Source organism: Zalophus californianus, chromosome 3 (genome assembly GCF_009762305.2).
Source record: "Zalophus californianus isolate mZalCal1 chromosome 3, mZalCal1.pri.v2, whole genome shotgun sequence".
NCBI lineage: Eukaryota > Metazoa > Chordata > Mammalia > Carnivora > Otariidae > Zalophus > Zalophus californianus.
Window position 1 is genome coordinate 59341627 of NC_045597.1, and position 19814 is coordinate 59361440.

General features: G+C 36.7%; 1 protein-coding gene across 1 annotated transcript in view; it reads right to left on the reverse strand.

Moving 5' to 3' along the window:
- Positions 1-3173: 3173 nt before the first annotated feature.
- Positions 3174-19814, reverse strand: part of KPNA3 (karyopherin subunit alpha 3) — a 95800-nt gene continuing 79159 nt past the window's right edge. The window contains exons 11-17 of the mRNA XM_027590500.2: positions 13645-13776; positions 12315-12443; positions 10054-10158; positions 9890-9961; positions 9578-9740; positions 7615-7709; positions 3174-5731 (exon numbers count right to left, since the gene is read on the reverse strand). Coding sequence (XP_027446301.1) covers positions 5633-5731; positions 7615-7709; positions 9578-9740; positions 9890-9961; positions 10054-10158; positions 12315-12443; positions 13645-13776 — 795 coding nt within the window. The 3' untranslated portion in view covers positions 3174-5632. The remainder of the gene's footprint in view (positions 5732-7614; positions 7710-9577; positions 9741-9889; positions 9962-10053; positions 10159-12314; positions 12444-13644; positions 13777-19814) is intronic.

Genomic DNA, 19814 nt, shown 5'->3' on the forward strand with positions numbered 1-19814 from the left:
CTCCCCGTCATTATTCTTGCTCTAGTTATACTTTCTTTAAAAAGATTTATTTATTTAACAGAGACAGAGAGAGTGAGCACAAGCGGGGGGGGGGGCAGCAGAGGGAGAGGGAGAAGCAGACTCCCTGCTGAGCGGGGAGCCCGACTCGGACCTCGATCCCAGGACCCCGAACCATGACCCGAGTCGAAGGCAGACACTTAACTGACTGAGCCACCCAGGTGCTCCCCCTGTACTTGCTTTCTTTCACTCCCTTTAACTCACCATGGTGCTTCCTACATGATTGAAGACAAGGAAAGGATAGATATAAACAGAATCTGATCTTATTATAGGAAAACTGGGCTGAAATCAGTAATATGGCATTTATAAATTCTTATATTTAGGTTTGAAAGTGTAAATGCCTAACTACTGAGTCAAGAGAGCTGATGACAAGGGGAGCTTAGGCTGTTACTCCATCACAAGTCTAATTATGATGAGCTGGTAGAATAATTAAACTCTCCTCCACATTAATAGAATTAAGTGTCCAGGTAATGGAATGTTCCTGTTCCATTTTACCCAGAAACTAGTCACATCACCCTCTATTCTTGGGGTCTTTGGAATGCATGATGTGACATAAACCAGTTCCAGGAACGACTTCATACGCAGATGGCTGAAATACATAGGGTGTCCAGGTTGAGGAAGGCAAATGATAAATGCAGATCTGCCTCTTCTGCTAACTAGGAATAACAAAAAAGTTTATTTATAAAGATGGTCATTTAAGAGCAGTGCCTTTTGTTCAGTATTAAGAAAAGACTTGGTAACAACCAAAGCTATTCCGCAAAGTAGAACAGGCTCATTTAAGAGTATTTCATCATTGCTTCTCAAACTCTCCAACTCCTGCAGGAATGTTTCCATAAAATAGCCTGCCTCAAAAATCTGATTTTATCTTTAAAATGTTTCCTTTACTCTGTAACACTTAGGCTTGTATTACCATAAAACTGCTCTACTTATCATCAAGTAAAACTGCTGCATGAAGATGTGTTTATCTTGTAGATTTACAGGTTACTTGGCACAAGGCCCCGTTTCTCTTTGGGTACCAGTTTGACAAGAGACTGACTCAAGAAGGTGGATGGCAATTTTGTTAGGGTAGGGAAGAGGAATGTTGCAGAAGTTCCCTGAAGGGAAGACATCCTTTATAGCATGTCAACCACAGTTCTACTGCTTTTGATCATTTTTAATAAACTTATAAGTTTCCTGATGGGGCCAATCTCTCATAGTGCTTCAAAGAAGTGCTTTTCAGACTAGGCTGTGATTTTCTGGTCACACCCCAGCTTTCCCAGAGAACTTAAATATTTCAACTAAAATGTCTGAAAAACACTGCTACAGGGCAGTGTTGTGAAAATTGTGGGCAAGTAACACATTTACTTATTTCACACACCTTCTTTTTGTAGCCACAGGATGAATTCAAGAAGGTTAGTAGTTCCTCCGTATTCCCATTTCTATCCTAAGTCCCTTGCAATAGATGGGGCTTAGTACTACCAAGAGTTCCTGCAGGTGGGTGATGGGATTGGCTCTGATTTCTCCTAAAATGGAGAATGAAGAAAAAGCGTATTTTTGTCTCCTCTTTTTATCTGATGCATCTGAGCAAAGTCTGGGAGTCTTTACACAACAAAGAGGCATGACTTAGGCCAGTGGTTTGCACCCAGGCAAATTTGGCTCCCAGGGGACAGACATTTGGCAATGCCTGGAGACAATTTTTGTTGTCATGACGACTGGGGAATGCAGAGGTACTTAGTGGGTAGAGCCTAAAGATGCTGCTAAACATCCTACAATGCAAAGGACACCCCCGCCCCCCAAAGTATCAGCCAGCCTAAAATGTCAATACTGCAGGGTTTGAGAAACCCTGATTTAGGTCAAAGTTAGTTGAGGGGTTTCATGGACAAATAAGGAGGCTAAAGGAGGTGAACAGGCTATATTCTCACATTCCTTTCCCCAAACACTTTCTCTTAATATAGTACTGAGCCCCATCTATACACATAGACAGATACACTCCTATCTCTATATAGTACTTTTTGAGAATCATTCTACCACTACTTTTTAGCTTTATGTACAACATAAAGAGTTCCTTTAAAACTTTAGACAAATGAGTGGTGGGTTATATAGAGCACTCCTTGGGTTATATGCCTTAAGACTTAAGAGCTTAATGTACAGAAATTATACACCCTTTCTCCAAATAGATTTAATTGAAATCCCCCAGTTCAACTAGGGTTATGAAAATTCATAACCATCACTGTAAGACAAATGACATTCATGAATTTTCACTTGCAATAATTAAATAACTAATCCTCTAAAAACTCTTCTGAAGGAAATCATGGCAAGATGACATAAAAGTACTATCACATTTATTTACTTATACACACTGACTTCTTTCAAAAATAATTTGAAGTGGCATTATACTAAAGTAAAAATATTTGTATATTCAAAAGTTCAGTTCCTCTTTTGTCCTTTTAATTAATCCAAGATTTCACTGAGAGCCACAACCTCTATCTCACAGATTACAGCTTCCCAGTTTACTTCAATTACTATCTTCCACAGTTACTCGTTCTCAAGGATTAGACAGGCTGTAAAGTTTGATTTTGTTTCATGAAAGTCACAATCACACCATTTTCTCAAATGGCCTTTCTAAGTCACGGTATTTAAACCTGAGGTACACAGGGAGAAGGCCACGTGACGAGGACGGCAGTGGGGGCTGGAAGGACGCAGCTACAAGCTGAGGAACGCCCAGCACTGCCAGGCACCCCAGAAGCTGGGAAGAGACAGAGAAGGGTCCTCCCCGGAGCCTCCAGAGAGGGTCCCAGCCCGCACCTCGATTTCTGACTTCTGGCCTCCAGAACTGTACAACAGTAAGTTCCTACTGTTTTAAGCCACCTGGTTTGCAGTACCGTTATGGCTCAGGAAATTAATAAAGATCTGGGTATTTCTTATTTGTGACAAAATACTCTGAAATCTAGCACTGTTATTGTCCTGGTTTGTTAGAGTGGAAGAGAGAAATTAAAATACAATGAAAGATTAATTCAGGATTTGCCTCCTTGTGGCTGATGTCTGAAAAATAGTCCAAATTTAAATTTAACCACGCAGAAAACAAAACTAGGAAATTAAGAAACTTTTAGAAATAAGTTCTTCAATATTTTATCATATTTGATAGCAGCTTTTTTTTTTATTGGTTACAAAACCTAAGCCCATATACAAAATTAGGAACACATTTAGATGCCTCTTTTGAAAGAACGTTTAGTCTTTTTTAACTGAGTTAAAAAAAAATAAAAACAATGCAATTTTTCAACACTGTTCTGAAAACTTAAAAGTGCAGCAATATACTTAGTTTCCTTTGTCTACAAAATGGCGCAATTCCAATTCCAAACTGATAAGGTCACAACAAACTGAATCAAGCAAATGCATACATATGTCTGCACTACTTGATGCTAATGTTCACTTATGTTAGTTCGCACTTAAAACACAAGAGGAAATAGGAATCGGCACAGTAGAGGCCCAATTTAATCTCAATGTGTGCAAAATTTAAAAGGTAACTGTCAGTAAGTAGTATGGAGAGTCCGGAAAAAACTAAACTGGAAGGGGTACAATTCACAATATTGAGAAGATTTGGACTTGAAGGGTTTCACCGAAGTTTGTGACCTTAATTAGCTTTGACTTTGTTATTCCTACTTTTAGTGAACACCACACAGTTTCAAAAATTTCAACTATTGTCTGAACAGGATGCAGTTACCATATGAAGCTTTAACTCAAAATTTGGATAAAGAAAAAAAGGCACAATGAACTTCAACTCAATTTTATGTGCACAAGAGTTGAAAAATCTGAGCCACCTTAAAGAGAAATTGATTCTAAAATTTATAAAACCTATAAATAATCAGAGGCCAAACCACTATATTAAAACAGATTCTCTAGCAAGTAAAAATCTTGCAGTTTAAACATACGCTTGTATCCATTTTAGATACAAGACAAAACTCACTCTTTAAAGTGGCTCCACCTTGGCAGATACATATATTTGTAATGAATGCACACCTGCTATGTGTTGTTTATCAGTGAAAACACCCCAGCTGATTCACAAAGCTCTGATGGCATCTGTCTCATCTTCATCACAGTAAATACACCCCCCATCGGATACTAAATTAGTTTAGATTTTCTATCCCTTCACATCAATGCATTGGGAAATTATACCCAGTAAACAATAGCAACAAAACCATTTCTGTGACAGCACAAATTATTCAGTTTAAAATTTTTCAAATCTATATTCTTTCATTAATAACTGGGTCAGACAATTTACCAAAAGCAAGGACTTTACATAGTAATACCAGATTTTGCAGAATTACTTAAAGATCACTGCAAATCAGGTTTATGTCAAATAACTGCAGATTATTCCTCTACACAGATCCTTGTCTGAATCTTTTAATATATGAATATGCTTTTAGAGTAGGATCTGAATTAACTTTCCCAATAGTCAAAGAATGAAGTTTTATAACACTTCTAAATAGTTGCTGGTTTGTTGCCAACCACATTATCAAAAGCACTGGTTACTAAGTAAAAAATATTTTAAGACTAAATTACAGTAAACATGAAAGCTCCACAGTTTTAACCCAATATAAATCAACCATATCCAATTATCAATTTAAAACAAAAAATATTAACTCCTGAAAGCTGAAAGCAAGATTTTTTTTTTTTTAAACATCACCAATCGGTACTTTAGACCTTTGTTTTTTGTTGTTTTTTATTTGTTTTTCTCTTTATAGTCAGGGACTCTTGCTTTCAACTTAAACAGAAGTTCAAGTCCGTAACAGGTTGCAGCTCAGGTAAAATACCATGCACAGCATTTGATTACTTCAAAACAGCAGGAACACACAGGCTGAAGTGAGTGGTCAAATAGGGCTTGCTGTTCTCAAAAATTAGGTATAATGGCGAAAGCATTACCATCCATAGCTAAAGTTCTTCCTCCAACCCTGGCTTCTGAGGCAGATAATAAACACATCAATTACTGGTAGATGAAACGCAGTTTTTTTTAAAACTTATCTGTTTAATCAATAACCAAGTTTCTTTTTTTAAGTTACTTTTTTTGTGTGTCAGTTCCACCAATGAAAATCATTTGGCTTGTACTTTAAAATCTATTCTTCCACATAAAGAATATGAAAATATGTTTGTGGAGGACAATGATGGAGGCTCAGATCAGACTGCACCTCTTTAAAGTCTTCCAACGTGTATATGCATCATACCAAAGTGTCTTGATCCACAGCGCACCATTTTCCAAAGGAATATCAAGTGGGCAGCTGACATGCCACCACTATGGAATATTCTAAACTGGAGACTGCAGTTGTCAGCGTGTGGCACCAGGGAACAGGGAAAAATAGGGTAGTTGAGATTGTTAAGGAGAATTCTAAAACAGTTTAGGAAATCATGCATATGCATTTACAGTCCATGTGATAGTAACTTTTGGCAACTGCAAAGTGACTGAGACATGGCTTGCTTTAGAAGCATCAAAACGAAGAGGCATGTGTGCTTTGGAGCCTTTTGTTGTTCTTCTTCTTGTCATTTGGTAGCCATCTGGTGGTGCTTCGTATTGAATTGGGAAAGATGCTGCACTCAACTGAACTTAAAAATTAAATTCTTTTGTTTGAAGGTTGGCTGTTGGGTCAAAATTGTAAGTACCTCCTTGTGTTGCTTCAGGAATGAGGCTAGGATCTTCATCAATCTATAAAAAGCAAAAAAAAAGTCCTTATTATGTTAAGATACTACATGTGGTATAAGCAGAACTCCTTACAAGAGTTCTATACAAATGTTGTATAATCATTCTGTATGTTTCAATCAATAAAAATATTTAAATAAATCAATAATAATATTAAGAAATTTAACTATTTTTTTTTGAAGATTTTTATTTCTTTATTTGACAGAGAGACACAGCGAGAGAGGGAACACAAGCAGGGGGAGTGGGAGAGGGAGAAGCAGGCTTCCCGCTGAGCAGGGAGCCTGATGCAGGGCTCGATCCCAGGACCCTGGGATCATGACCTGAGCCGAAGGCAGATGCTTAACGACTGAGCCACCCAGGCGCCCCCGCAATTTACTTTTTTTTTTTTAAGATTTATTTATTTTAGAGAGAGTGCGGGCATGAGAGCCAGGGGTAAGGGCAGAGGGAGAGAAAATCTCCAGAAGACTCCCTGCTGACCCCGGAGCCCAAAGTGGGGCTCAATCTAATGACCCTGAATCATAACCTGAGCCAAAATCAAGAGTCTAAGAGTTGGACGCTCAACTGACTGAGCCACCCAGGTGCCCCAAGTAATTTAATAATTTAATTAAACTGAACACACATTTAAAAATTGCTCCAACTTTTTTTACCCCCTCCCCCTTCCCTGGCCCATTCTTAAGTTTCTGTATCTGTAGATTTATTTTACCTATCTGAACACACATCATTTCTATGATTACAGTTGACCTTTGAAAAAACACCGGGGGCTAGGGGCACCAACCCCTCCCCAGTGCAGAGTCAAAAATCCAAGTATAACTTCTGACTCCTCAAAACTTAACTACAAATAGCCTACTGTTGGCTGGAAGCCTTACCGATAACAAACAGTTGATTTAACACATATTTTGTATGTTATACATATTATATACTGTATTTTTATAATGAAGTAAGCTAGAGAAAAGAAAATGTTACTAAGAAAATCATAAGAAAGAGAAAATACAGTTTTTTGAAAGATTTTATTTATTTGAGAGAGAGACAGAGAGCATGAGCAGGGGGACAGAGGGATAAGCAGACTCCCCGCTGAGTGGGGAGCCCCAATGGGGCTCCATCCCAGGACCCTGAGATCATGACCTGACCTAGTCAGATGCTTAACTGACTGAGTTATGCAGGTGCCCCAGAAAATACATTTACAGTACTGTACTGTATTTATATATATATAAAAAAACTACCTATAAGTGGACCTGTGCAGTTCAAACACTTGTTCAAAAGTCAACTGTACTATTTCTTCCCATTTAACAGATTACAAATGCAACAAGAACTGTTTTTTTTTTTTTTTAAGTAATCTCTATGCCCAACGTGGGGCTCAAACTTGCAACCCTGAGATCAAGTCTCATGCTTTACCGACTGAGCCAGCCAGGTACCCCTCGAAGACCCATTTTTGTATTTTTACCTTATAATGATGTTTCAGACACAGTATTTAAAAAAAACTGATTGATGGGGGCACCTGGGTGGTTCAGTCAGTCGTTTAAGCATCTGCCTTCGGCTCAGTCATGCATGATCCCAGGGTCCTGGGATTGGAGCCCCGCATCGGGCTCCCTGCTCAGTGGGGAGCCTGCTTCTCCCTCTCCCTCTGCTTCTCCCCCCTCTTGTGCTCTCTCTGTCAAATAAATAAATAAAATCTTAAAAAAATAAAAATAAAAAAACTGATGGAAAACAATTACTAATTTTTTAAAATTTAGATTATTAAAAATAACTAGAAAATGCCACCTCAAGAGTATCTGATGGAAATATAGTATAAACTTGTCGTATTAATGATAAAAGGAAAATTCTTAGTAAACTTAGAGTATGTCCAGGTTTTAATGTACATGCAGGCATACCATACTTTAATGTATACTTACATCATCACCAGAGAAATACTGATCTATGATTTCAAATGCTAATTTATATATGTCTTCATTTTCATGTTGCTGTAAAACTTCAATTTTCTCCAAACCTGATAAAAACAAAAAAATCAAATAATCAAGCAGACACAAATAAAAACTGTGTTCATTCTCACCATGGAAAATCCAAAAGAACTCAGAACACCTTCTTCCCACCACTCCCCAAAGATGACAGTTTTCTTAAAAAAAAAACAAAAACAAACAGATAAAACTCTGAGCTGCTCTGGTTGGAGGACCAGCATCCCACTAATTTCTTCCTCTAGAAACCCTGAGGTACATTTGTATCTGAGGCAGACAGTAAAAAAAAAACACCTAAGCACTCCATCTGACAGATGAGGAAGCTATGGTGCAGAGGTGTAAAGCGATTTACTTCAGGTTGCATGGCAAGTCAGTGACAGAATTCGAACCAAGGCCTCCCCAGAATGTTTTAGTGGAAGCACACTATGTAATTTTTTAATTTTCCCTTTGTTTTCCAAATGTTATTACTTTTATACAAGTTTTCAGAAACTTCATGATTAACTGATATAAATAGAAGGCAAAGCTTTACATTTTGAAGTAATTTCTTTTAACAAAACAATCAAATAGGGTACTTATATCTTATAGCCACAATGAAATTCGGGAACAATTTTTCAAAACTATAGAATGCCTTCATTTCTATTCCCAATATTTACTCCATGCATCACATGCACAAGTCTATAAATTTACATCCTTAACAGTATTCTTCCATGAAATGTCTTTTTAGCTAATTTTGAAATAGTTGCATTTTTCTTTATATAGTAATTAAAAGAACCACAAAAATGGGAATATAAGTGTCAAAGATAATGGATGTAAAGTTCTTTATAAAATTATAAAACACTAAGTAAATATGTATCCTAATTATATCTCCCATAGACCAAAACAACTACACTGATAAAAAGCCAAAGAGTTACAATTCTGCATCTTAAACTCTCTGGGGTTAACTGTTCTGTATTAGACTACAATGCTAATTTTAAATTATCTCAAAATATCTTAAAACCAGAATGAGCAGTGAATTAATAGTATGAAGATCTACTTCTATGACCATAGATAAAACTCCTTAACATCTCCAGGGTAATTTCTTCTTGTTATTGAGAAAGTACTTCCAGTCTGAATATTTTATGATGCTATTGTGTTTGCTTTCTCTTAAAAAATAAATTGGGTAGTATAACTACACATAATAGTCAATAAAATATACAAAATAAAACATGACAATAGAATGAATTAATTTAAGGTTTGGGCAATTGAGTACATATTTGAACAGGTACCTTTAAAAATAAAACTTTTAAAAATACATTTCATATGTCATTATCAGAGAAATAATTAATGTAATATTTCAAATCACAGTTTTCTCATTAAAATTTCAAAGTAACTTCTGTGGCATTAAGTTCAGCATGCAGCTCTAGCAATTTTAAGACTGAAGTAAAATACCTAGATGATTCTGAAATCATTAACCTTTTCCAACAATATGGAATAGTATTTCACAAAGTAAGGTCCACAGAATCACATGATATTAGGTGTAACATGAAAAAAGTGTTTTACTATCACGGATTCTAAGAAATGCTGGATTAAACAAAGCTTATGTTTCTCTCCTGTAGTGGTTCTTGAGCTTTTAATTTGCTCTCACGCACTGTGACTTCAAGAGGAGTGTTTATGTTACCTAAAAAGCAACATAAACCTCTAGGAAGGCACGGAGTGACCTTCACAACCAGTTTTTCCAAAGTATGGACTAATGCTTGCTGGAAAATCCTCCTGGAATGCTAACATAGCAAACAAAGGACAGCAACATACTTTGATGATGGAACAGCAATGTCTCCTGACAGTTTTCTTCCTAATTAGTTGTCTTTAAGGGAACTACTATTTCAGCATTCCAGTGCTCAACTATTTTTCTTCAATCCACTCTTACCTCCACATTCTTCTATGATTTCAGCTATTGTGCTTGCTTCATCACCAGCCATTATCAGAATGTTTTTCAGACCATCAAGGACCACCTGAACAACTTGAGAATCTTTCACAGACAGTAAATTACAGAATGGTGGTATTACATTCTGCTGTACAAGGTACTCAACCTAGGCAACAAAAGAAACATTTTTATTTATATAATTATCTTTCCCCCAAAAAGAACATAGCACAGGGCTTATAAACAATCAGCAGCTCCTAAACAAAAGAGTAGTATACTTTTCAGTATTAACAATCCTAATAGTTTCTCCAAACTCACTTGATCTTTTCTGCCACTTATCGTTAAGTTGCTAATTGCCCAAGCAGCTTCTTTTTGTGTTCCAAAATCCCCCTGAAGGTTAAAAAAGAAATAATTATATGAATTCTTTATTCAAAAAATCTTGGTTATATTAATGTACATGATAAACTCATAATACCACTGACCTTAGCAAGCTGATGAATAATCATAGGAATTAATCCAGCATCTATTACAGCTTGAACTTGTTGCTGGTTGCCTGCCGTTATGTTGGAAAGGAACCACACTGCTTCCTATAATTGATCAAAATACAGGGTACCTTTGTTTGAAAAATTATTTTTAATGCATTTGTATTTTTATTTTAACGTAGTTTACATATACTGTAACAACATCACTTGAGTTGCATTAGGGGGAATGCATCCAAAAAGCAATTAGGTGACACAGAATCTCTCATTTTAAACAAGTTATAAGAAAACTATTATAACCTTAAAGGATTTATAAGTCACAAACCAGGTTCTATTTTAATTTTAGTGTCAAATGTTGTCTCTTCTTCTACAATTAAAAAAGTTAACTGTAAAGTTATTTTGCCATCCAATTGTGGTTAAAATGTTAACAATTGGTAAATCAGTGTTTAGAGTATATGGGTGCTCACTATATTATTCTTGCAAATTTCCTGTAGGTTTGAAAAATTTCAAACTAAAATGCTGAGGGAATATGGGGTGCCTGGGTGGCTTAGTTGGTTAAATGTCTGGCTCTTGATTTGGGCTCAGGTCATGATTTCAGGGTCCTGGGATCGAGCCCCACGTTGGGCTCTGCACTCAGTGGGGAGTCTGCTTGGGATTTTCTCTCTCCCTAGGCCCCCCCTCCCCCGCACTGCACTCACTCACTCATTCATGTGTGCTCATGCTCTTTCTCTAAAATAAATAAATGTTTAGAAAAATGCTGAGGGAATACAATGGAATATTATGCAGCCATCAAAAGGAATGAGATCTTGCCATTTGCAACGACGTGGATGGAACTGGAGGGTATTATGCTGAGCGAAATTCCACCTTGAGGGTCCCATGATGATCCCAAGTGCAAATAACACAAATGCTCAAGATGAAAAACCTCTGAGGAGACTAACTGGCTGCTGAGGCTGAGTGGGTATCTATACGAACCCTTTTTCTTTCCCCCATGATACCTTCACTCAGAGCATATCAATCACAGGCCAGAACTTCTCTGTACCCACTTCTGTCCGGCTTCCTCACTTCTCAGCTCTGTTTCCAATTATGGAATACATTTAGCTGTAAAAATCACCTATATTATTGAAATTTCTACAGTAAAAATAACTGGCCCAGAGTCTAAAAGACTCTGGCTTCTTTCTTTTCATTGGAACAAATGTATTCATAAAATGCACTTTTTGACAACATGCTTTTCTTAAGAATCCAACTGTCAAATTATAGTTGAGTAACTATAGAAATATAGCTATGACACAGAAGAAATGATCAATTCTGTTGGTTTTGGGGATGGTGGCATTTCAGGCAGATAAAACTACATTAAACTAAATGCAAATCAAAACCACGAGACATCATTTCACAACTACTAGGATGGCTATGATAATAATTTAAAAAAAGGAATTGGAACCCTCATACAGTGCTTGTGGAAACATAAAATGGTGTAGCCGCTACGGAAAACAATTTGGCAGTTCCTCAAAAAGCCAAACATAGAATTACCATATGACTGGGCAGTTCTACTCCTAGATATATACCCAAAAGAACTGAAAGCAGGGACCCAAATAGCCACTTGCATGCCAGTGTTCACTGCAACATTATTTACAACAGCCAAAAGGCAGAAAAACTCCAAGTGTCCATCAACAGATGAATGGATAAACAGAATGTGGTATATATGTACAATGGAATATTTATTCAGCTATAAAAAGAAATGAAGTTCTGATATATGCTCCAACACGGATGAACCTTAAAAAAATTATGCAATGTAAAATAAGGCAGACACAAAAGGAATTAAGTACTGAAGTATATATTTAAACAATTAATAATAAGTTTATATCTCAACTTTGAAATTTTAAAAAAGACTTTTTTGATCCTTTAATTTAGGCATTGCCTCTTTTGGTCCAATCTAATTTCATAGGGAGATTAAATTATGATCTCTCTGTATATAAAAGATACCAGCCATCCAATGAGAGATTCTGTATGTATTCTCACTTAGTGGCTACTAATTTACTGATTCTTGCTACTGCCCAATCTATTTAAATAAAAACACTGGTTATTTTATCAGGGCAGCACTTATAACAAAATAACTGCAGAGGTGATTTGAAATAATTCTCATCTTAACTACAGTGGTTTTGAAGACAATCATGATCGAACAAATAGCAACAGAAAACAAGGGGACAGTTAAAAATGAAATATACAGAGAGAAAGAAATGCACCAGTGAGACAATTATATGCCTTACCTTATTTATCTTCTCTTTTGGGTGTGATAAGAGATTTGGGAAGTGCGACAGGACATCACAGTTGAGAACGACCTGGGTCTGCTCATCGGTGCCAGTCACTATGTTGCCAACTGCTCGGAGGGCTGCCGTCTGGGGTGGGGATAAAACACTTTCTATAAATTTATTTGTTTATGATGAAGCAGATTCTATTTTTTTCATAATCCTGAGAAAATGTAAAAATGCAAGGGGTAAATGATTGATACTTACTGTATTCTTAGAAAAGTACTACATAGAACTGAGAGGCAACTGTGAATTTTAAATAAGTCTTGTAAAAAATGGAACTATATAGAAAAATTGTGTGAAAAACTTCTGAAAAGATTCAAAAACTAAAAAGAAATGAAAATTTAAAAAGTAAAGTTTCAAAAAAAATAAAAAGTAAAGGTTCATTTTAATAGCAGCTATTTTTTATCTATTACTAATTTAGTACCACAGAAATATTTTTTTTAAAGATTTATTTATTATTTTGAGAGAATGAGAATGAGAGAGAGAGAGTACATGAGAGGGGGGAGGGTCAGAGGGAGAAGCAGACTCCCTGCTGAGCAGGGATCCCGATGCGGGACTCGATCCCGGGACTCCAGGATCATGACCTGAGCCGAACGCAGTCGCTTAACCAACTGAGCCACCCAGGCGCCCCCACAGAAATATTTTAATAAAGGCCTGGAATGGGCACATATTTCCATCTAGACAATCACTTTGGCAGAAGTGGAATGAATATCTATCAGCCACCTACCCCTAATTAGAGTGAGGAGAAAGGAGAGAGGAGGAAATGCAGCTAGGATGCTGCTGCAATTATTTGGAGGGGAAAAAAAAGAGTCTTGAACTAAATCAGTAGCTCTAGATACATAACGGGCAGACAGATTTGAAAGCTATAAAAAGTAAGAATTAACAGGACTCTGTAATGGAGGGTAAATGAAAGGAGGAATCAAGGTTTCAAGCTTGGCCTATGTGGTCTACTGAAAGGGGATATATAAAGAGGAGCAGGTTTGTGGGAGAAGACGATACATTTTAATTTTGTCTGGTTAAAATGGCAATGGAATTGCCATTTAGAAAAGCCATCTCCTTCTTAGAGGAGATGTCTGAGACCTCAACAACAACTGGCTATTGTCAGTTTGAAACTCTGCAAAGAATCTGGGTGAGATAAAGATTTGGAAACCAACAAAATCAGCTTCAGTAAAATAGAGGAGAAATATGGAAGATATGTACATAGAGACAGAACTGAAGCCTGGTGTTCAAGTTAACAGGTTATATAGTAAACACAATTCTATACAAGTAAGAAAAGTAAGATACTTACTTGAACTTTCACTTCCTGGTGGCTCAGAAGGGGCACAAGAAATGGCACAACCCCTGAATCAATAACCATCTGTATCTGCTCATTACCTCCATCTGTCAGGTATGACAGAGCCCAAACAGTATCTACAAGAATCTACAGAAAGTAAAAAAAGAATTACCAGTTTAGGTATTTGTTTGAATGCTTAAAATACATTAACATACCTCAGGGGTAGTGACATAAAAAGTAATTAAACTTTATGTTTTAGTTTGGTGGCAAAAATATCTGCTTACCTGATAAATCTACTAAGCAGCACAGAACTTTCTCAATGCCTACCCACCTCAGATCATTCTTCACAAATATGAGACAGAAGTCTGAGACAATTTCTACCCTAACTTCTGCCTTTATATATCAGAGAGATGAATTTAAAAACAGGCCAAGGGGCGCCTGGGTGGCTCCTTCGGTTAAGCATCCGACTCTTGATTTTGGCTCAGGTCATGATCTCAGGGTGGTGAGATCGAGCCCCGCATCAGGCTCTGCGCTGAGTAGGGAGTTGAGCCTGCTTGAGATTCTCTCCCTTTCCTTCTGCCTCTCTCCCTGCTTTTGTGCATGCCCGTGCGCTCTCTCTCTCTAAAATAAATAAATAAATCTTAAAAAAAAAAAAACAACAACAGGCAGAGAAGTTTTTCTCTCTGCCCCACAAACTGAGTACCTAATAATCATAAGGAAACACTTTATATACAGAACAAGACCATATACCAGCTGCTTCATGGCTAGAAAAGACCAAAAAGATACTAGTGGTTTTCAAACATGTTTAGCAATATAATTAATTTTTCAGGCTATTAAAGTAAACAGTTAAAAGAAATAAGTTGGCATTTTAACTTTGGGGGAAAAACTAATTATTTGCAAAGCCCTTGAAAAAGGTCTCCAAGTGAAGAGCAGAGAGTATAAACCATGCCCTATACCCATCTGATTTTGCAAATAATAAAAGAAAGACTCAAGTTTGTTGACTCACTCAAAGTCAAAGAGTTTATATGTAAGCACAGATCTTATCTCATGTGAAATCTGGAGATGTTTCTTACTAAGGTATCCAAATTAAAGACATTCTGTTGCTTTAAAATAATGCCACCTGAATTAAAACCCATCTATATATCCTTCAAAAAGTAAAGAGATGAATAAAAAGAGCAAATAAAACCACATATAGGAGTGCTTGGGTGGCTCAGTTGGTTAAGCATCTGCCCTCAGCTCAGGTCATGATCTCAGAGCCCTGGGATCGAGTCCTGCATTGGGCTTCCCGCTTAGTGGGGTGTCTGCTTCTCCCTCTGCCTCTTCCCCCTGCTTGCGCGCCCTCTCTCTCTCAAATAAATAAATAATAAAATCTTAAAAACAAACACATATAGCCCACACCCTCAGCATTAGTAGGAGTCAGAGAAGACTACAAATTTCAAATTACGTGTAAGAAAAGAAAAAATTAAATTCTAGTTTTTGTCTGGGCCTCCTGCCCCAAGCCTACGTGAGACTTCAGAGAAGAGGAGAGGGGAAGAGAGTAAAGTGTTTAAAAGTAACATATCCTAGTAAAACTATCTCACATTACTGGGACAGAGACCATGTGGTTCCAAAAGCCCATGATATTTACTACTTGTCCTTTTCAGGAAAATATGCTGACACCTTCTGCACTAGAGAATGAGCTTCATTCAACTAAGAGATGCCTGAGGAAATATTTCATTGTAGATCACAGACTAAAATAAATGTGGGATAAGAGTGGAAGAATAATTTATAAATGGTATATGTTCTGAAGAAATAGAAATATTGCAACTTCAAAAATGGGAGGACAGAAGGGAGCTATGCCTGAGAGCTGAGCCCACCTACCATCCCACCCAGCACTCAGGCCTCCCTACTGAAGGGTGTCTGCAGATGTTGCGTGTGTGGGCAAAGCCTGTCTACTACCCAGTCTGGCAGTAACAGGTAATAAGATTTATATAGAAACCAGAGTCGCATAACACCCAAAATGTGCAGGCTTACAAATGAAAAATAACTTGTCATACCAAGAACCAGGAACCTCTCAACTCAAAAGGGAAAAGACAGTCAACAGATGTCAATACCGAGATGACACAGATATCAGAATTATCTGACAAAGATTTTCAAGGAACTATCATAAAAATACTTCAGTGAACAATTAGGAATATATTTAAAACAAATAAATATAGGAAATCTCAGCAAAGAAACAAAAGATATAAAGAAGAACCAAACAGAAAATTTTAAATGGAAAAAGTAAGTAACCCAAATTTAAGACTCACTGGAAGGACTCACTAGTAAAATTGAAAAAGGGAAAAAAAATCCACAAATTCAAAGATAGATCAATACAAATCACCCAATCTGATTAACAGGAAAAACAAACTTCATGAGAGCTGTAGAACAATAACAAAAGATCTAACACTGTGCCATCAAGAGTCCCAAGAGAAGTGGAGCTGAAAAATATTTAAAGAAATAATGGCAGAAAATTTCCTGTATTTGGCAAAAGATAAGCAGATACAAAAATGGGAGAATGAGGCAAGAGGAAGGAGAAAACAAATAAGCTCCTCAATTATTGTATAGGTATTAGGAGTCAAAAAATATTATTAAAATCAGATAGAAGAAAAGGGCATTATAAAAGGTGTAAGCATAAAGGTAACATTAGAACAAAAACGAACCTTTTAAGAAAAAAAGAGCACACTAAATAGAAAATTAAACACTCAAAATACTATACAAAATAACGTGACAGAGTTGAAGCTAAACATATCAAACAATATGAACAGTATTAACTCACCTATAAACAAGAAAAAGATTCTTAAATTGGCTCCCAAGACAGAAGCCAGTTCTATGCTGTGTACAAGAGACACATCTAAAATTAAGTAATTCAAAAAGGCTAAAAATAAAAGAATAGTAAATAGTAAGTGGAAGTAAAGTTGAAAATCTAGATGAAATGAATAATTTCCCAGGACAACAGTTTACAAAAACTGACCTCAGAAGAGAGAGACACCTTAAGCAAGATAATTTCCATAGCAAAGATAAAAAAATCATCAAGGAACTAACCCCATGTAGTACCAACACCCAAAGTTCCAAGGGAAACACTACCATTCTTCAAAGATCAGACAGACCCAATGTTATATAAATTGTTTTAGAGCATAAAAAAATAAAGGAAGCATAATGTTAATACCTAAACATTAAAAAAAGCAATAAAAACATAACATTAATGCCTCATAAAGATAGCATGAAAGTAAAACTGCAAACCAGTATCACTTATGTGAATACTGGTGTAAAAATTCTAACTAAAACATTAGTGAACAGGATCCCATACCACACTAAGAAAACAATGTATGATGATCAAGTGGAATTATTTAAGAAATGCAAAGATTGGGGGGTGCCTGGGTGGCTCAGTTGGTTGAGTGTCTGACTCCTGGTTTTGGCTCAGGTCATGATCTTGCAGTCATGAGATCAAGCTCTGTATGGGGCTCCGTGCTCAACAGGGAGTCTGCTTGGGATTTTCTCTCTCCCTCTGTCCCTTCCCCTGCTCACGTTCTCCCTCCCTCTCTCTCATAAATAAATACATAAATCTTAAAAAAAAAGAAATGAAAGATGGTTCAATTTTAGAAATATCATTAATATGTTACATTAGCAGATTTAAGGAGAAAAATCATGGTTATCTCCACAGACACTGAAAAATTCAACACCCATTCTTTTTTTTTTAAGGGGGGAGTCGGGGGAGAGGGAGAGAGAGAATCTTAAGCAGGCTCCATACCCAGTGGGGAGCCTGACACAGACCTCAGTCTCACAACCCTGAGATCATGACCCAAGTAGAAATCAAGAGTTGGACACTTAACTGACTGAGCCACCCAGGTGCCCCTCAACACCCATTCTTGATGTCAACACTCAAAATAGGATTTTATGGATATTTGCTTAACATAATAAAAAACCTATTAACTTAGGAAACAAATTTAGATTCAACAAAAGAAGAGACTGATAAATTTGTTTACATAAAAAGCAAAAAGTCTGCATGGCAAAATATATCGATGACAAAAGACAAATTAGAAAAATACCTGAAATATGTATCACAAATAAAGACCTAATATCCTTAATATATAAAGAACTCTTAAAAGCTAAGGAAAAAGGACAAAAATCCGATAGAAAAACAGGCTATTTGCAAAGATTTGAAAATGGCCCTTAAATATATGAAATCATGTCCAATGTCACTCATTAAAAAAAAAAAGAAATGCAAATTAAAACTTGATACACAGTTTCTTACTTATCAGACTGGCAAAAATTAAAAATGTGACACCACATTCTATTTGTAAGGCTATGGAGAAAGTCACTTTATGGTGCTGCTGGGGAATACAAAATGGCATAGCCTCTAAGACAAGGAATTTGGGCAGTATATAACAAAATTATAATGCATTCACTCTTTGACCTAGCAATCCTGTTTCTAGGGATTCACCCTTAGGTGTATCTCCAATAATATGAAAATACACAGGATTATTTACTATGTTATTTATATTTGCAAAATTCAGGAAATAGCCTAAATACCTATCCGTAATAGTGTGTTTGAATAAACCATGTTCACAAAACAATACTGGTTGCCTTGGCCTGTACTTTAGGAGGCTGCTAAATAAAATGTAACCTTTTCTCCATCATGTGGCACCTAGTACTAGCAGAAGACTACGTTTTTCTAATATTCAGAGGCCTAGAAAAAATGAAATAGTTAAGGTTTCTTAGCAGAGGTCAGTTAATAATTTTCAGTGGGATCTCCACAACAATATCTGAAAAACCGGTAGGGGAAGGTAAGCTACAGCGAAGTCCTAGGCCTCCTGAAACTGCAGACACCTCTAGTCTCTCTTAAATTTTGTTTAGTAATATAATTGGGTCTTCACTGAAAATTTCATTTTACTTAAAAATGTTTTTTATTTCATTTTTTGAGAGAGAGCGAGCTAGCACACGAGCGCGCATCAATGTGCAGGATCAAGAGGAAGGGCAGAGGGAGAGGGGGTGAGAATCTTAAGCAGGCTCCACACCCAGTGCAAAGCCTGATGCAAAACTCGGATCTCAGGACCCTGAGATCATTACCTGAGCCAAAATCAAGAGTTGGACGCTTAACCGACTGAGCCACCAAGGTGCCCCTGAAAATTTCATATTAAAAAAGTTCTACAAACTTTGAAGTTCATAGCATGTGATTATCAGGCCACTCTAGCTTCTTCTGTTTTCATCAAAGTTTGCTTTTCTCATCTCCATTATCAGGCTAACAGCCGCTCTATCTCTGATGCTTATAATTTTACCTTTTGTTGCCTTTTCCCATGTAAGCTGCTTCTGTTATTTTACACCCTCCCCCTCTACTATTCTTTTTTCTTGGTTTTCCCTTTTTCATGATTTCCACGCTAAACTACTGAACTATCTCGCTTTTACAGCCACTAATAGTCAATGAGTATACTCTTCTTCCAGTTAATCATCTGATTAATAATGTGCCAACAAAGTCTTCAGTAATCCTGGGCTACTTTTTCACTATTCATGTCTGTTTTTTCTCTACTAGAAAGCTTTAAAAGTTTTTACTTCAGCTAATATTTCAGATACTTGAAGACCGCTAGAAAGCTGATCTCTAGACACAAAATAGAAGGCATATATGCACAGACTCAAAAGACTGACAACTGTACATGGTTAATATTTTGAGATAATAATTCTGAAAACTGGTATATGAACCAAAGGAAAATCTCCAGCAACTCAAAGTCTGCCAATAAGAATATTCTCAGCTTAAAGACCTTCACTGATTTATGTCACCTCCAATAAATGTGCTAACAAATAATGTCCTGTTAGGCACTGTTACAGAAAACTGCTATTAACATGTACAGCATTTCCTAGAAGATTAGATATCAATGGAATATCTATGGAATGTCAACTTCACACATGCTTCAGAGACAACTAGGGCTGATTCAGGTTACAACTGTGTACTTATATTTAATCCCTATATGCAGTAATGGGTAACTTAGAAGACTAGGGGTACTTGCATCCTACACATTCCAAAGAAAAGGACCGGCTCTTGATTAGCTCCTTTGAAATAACCTCTGAGCTCTTGGATTATCCTGCCTGATTACACTGTATACCTGAGATCTTGGGCAAATAGCTTATGCAACAATGTGATTTTATGTGAATATCTCTTTTAGTTTGCTTGA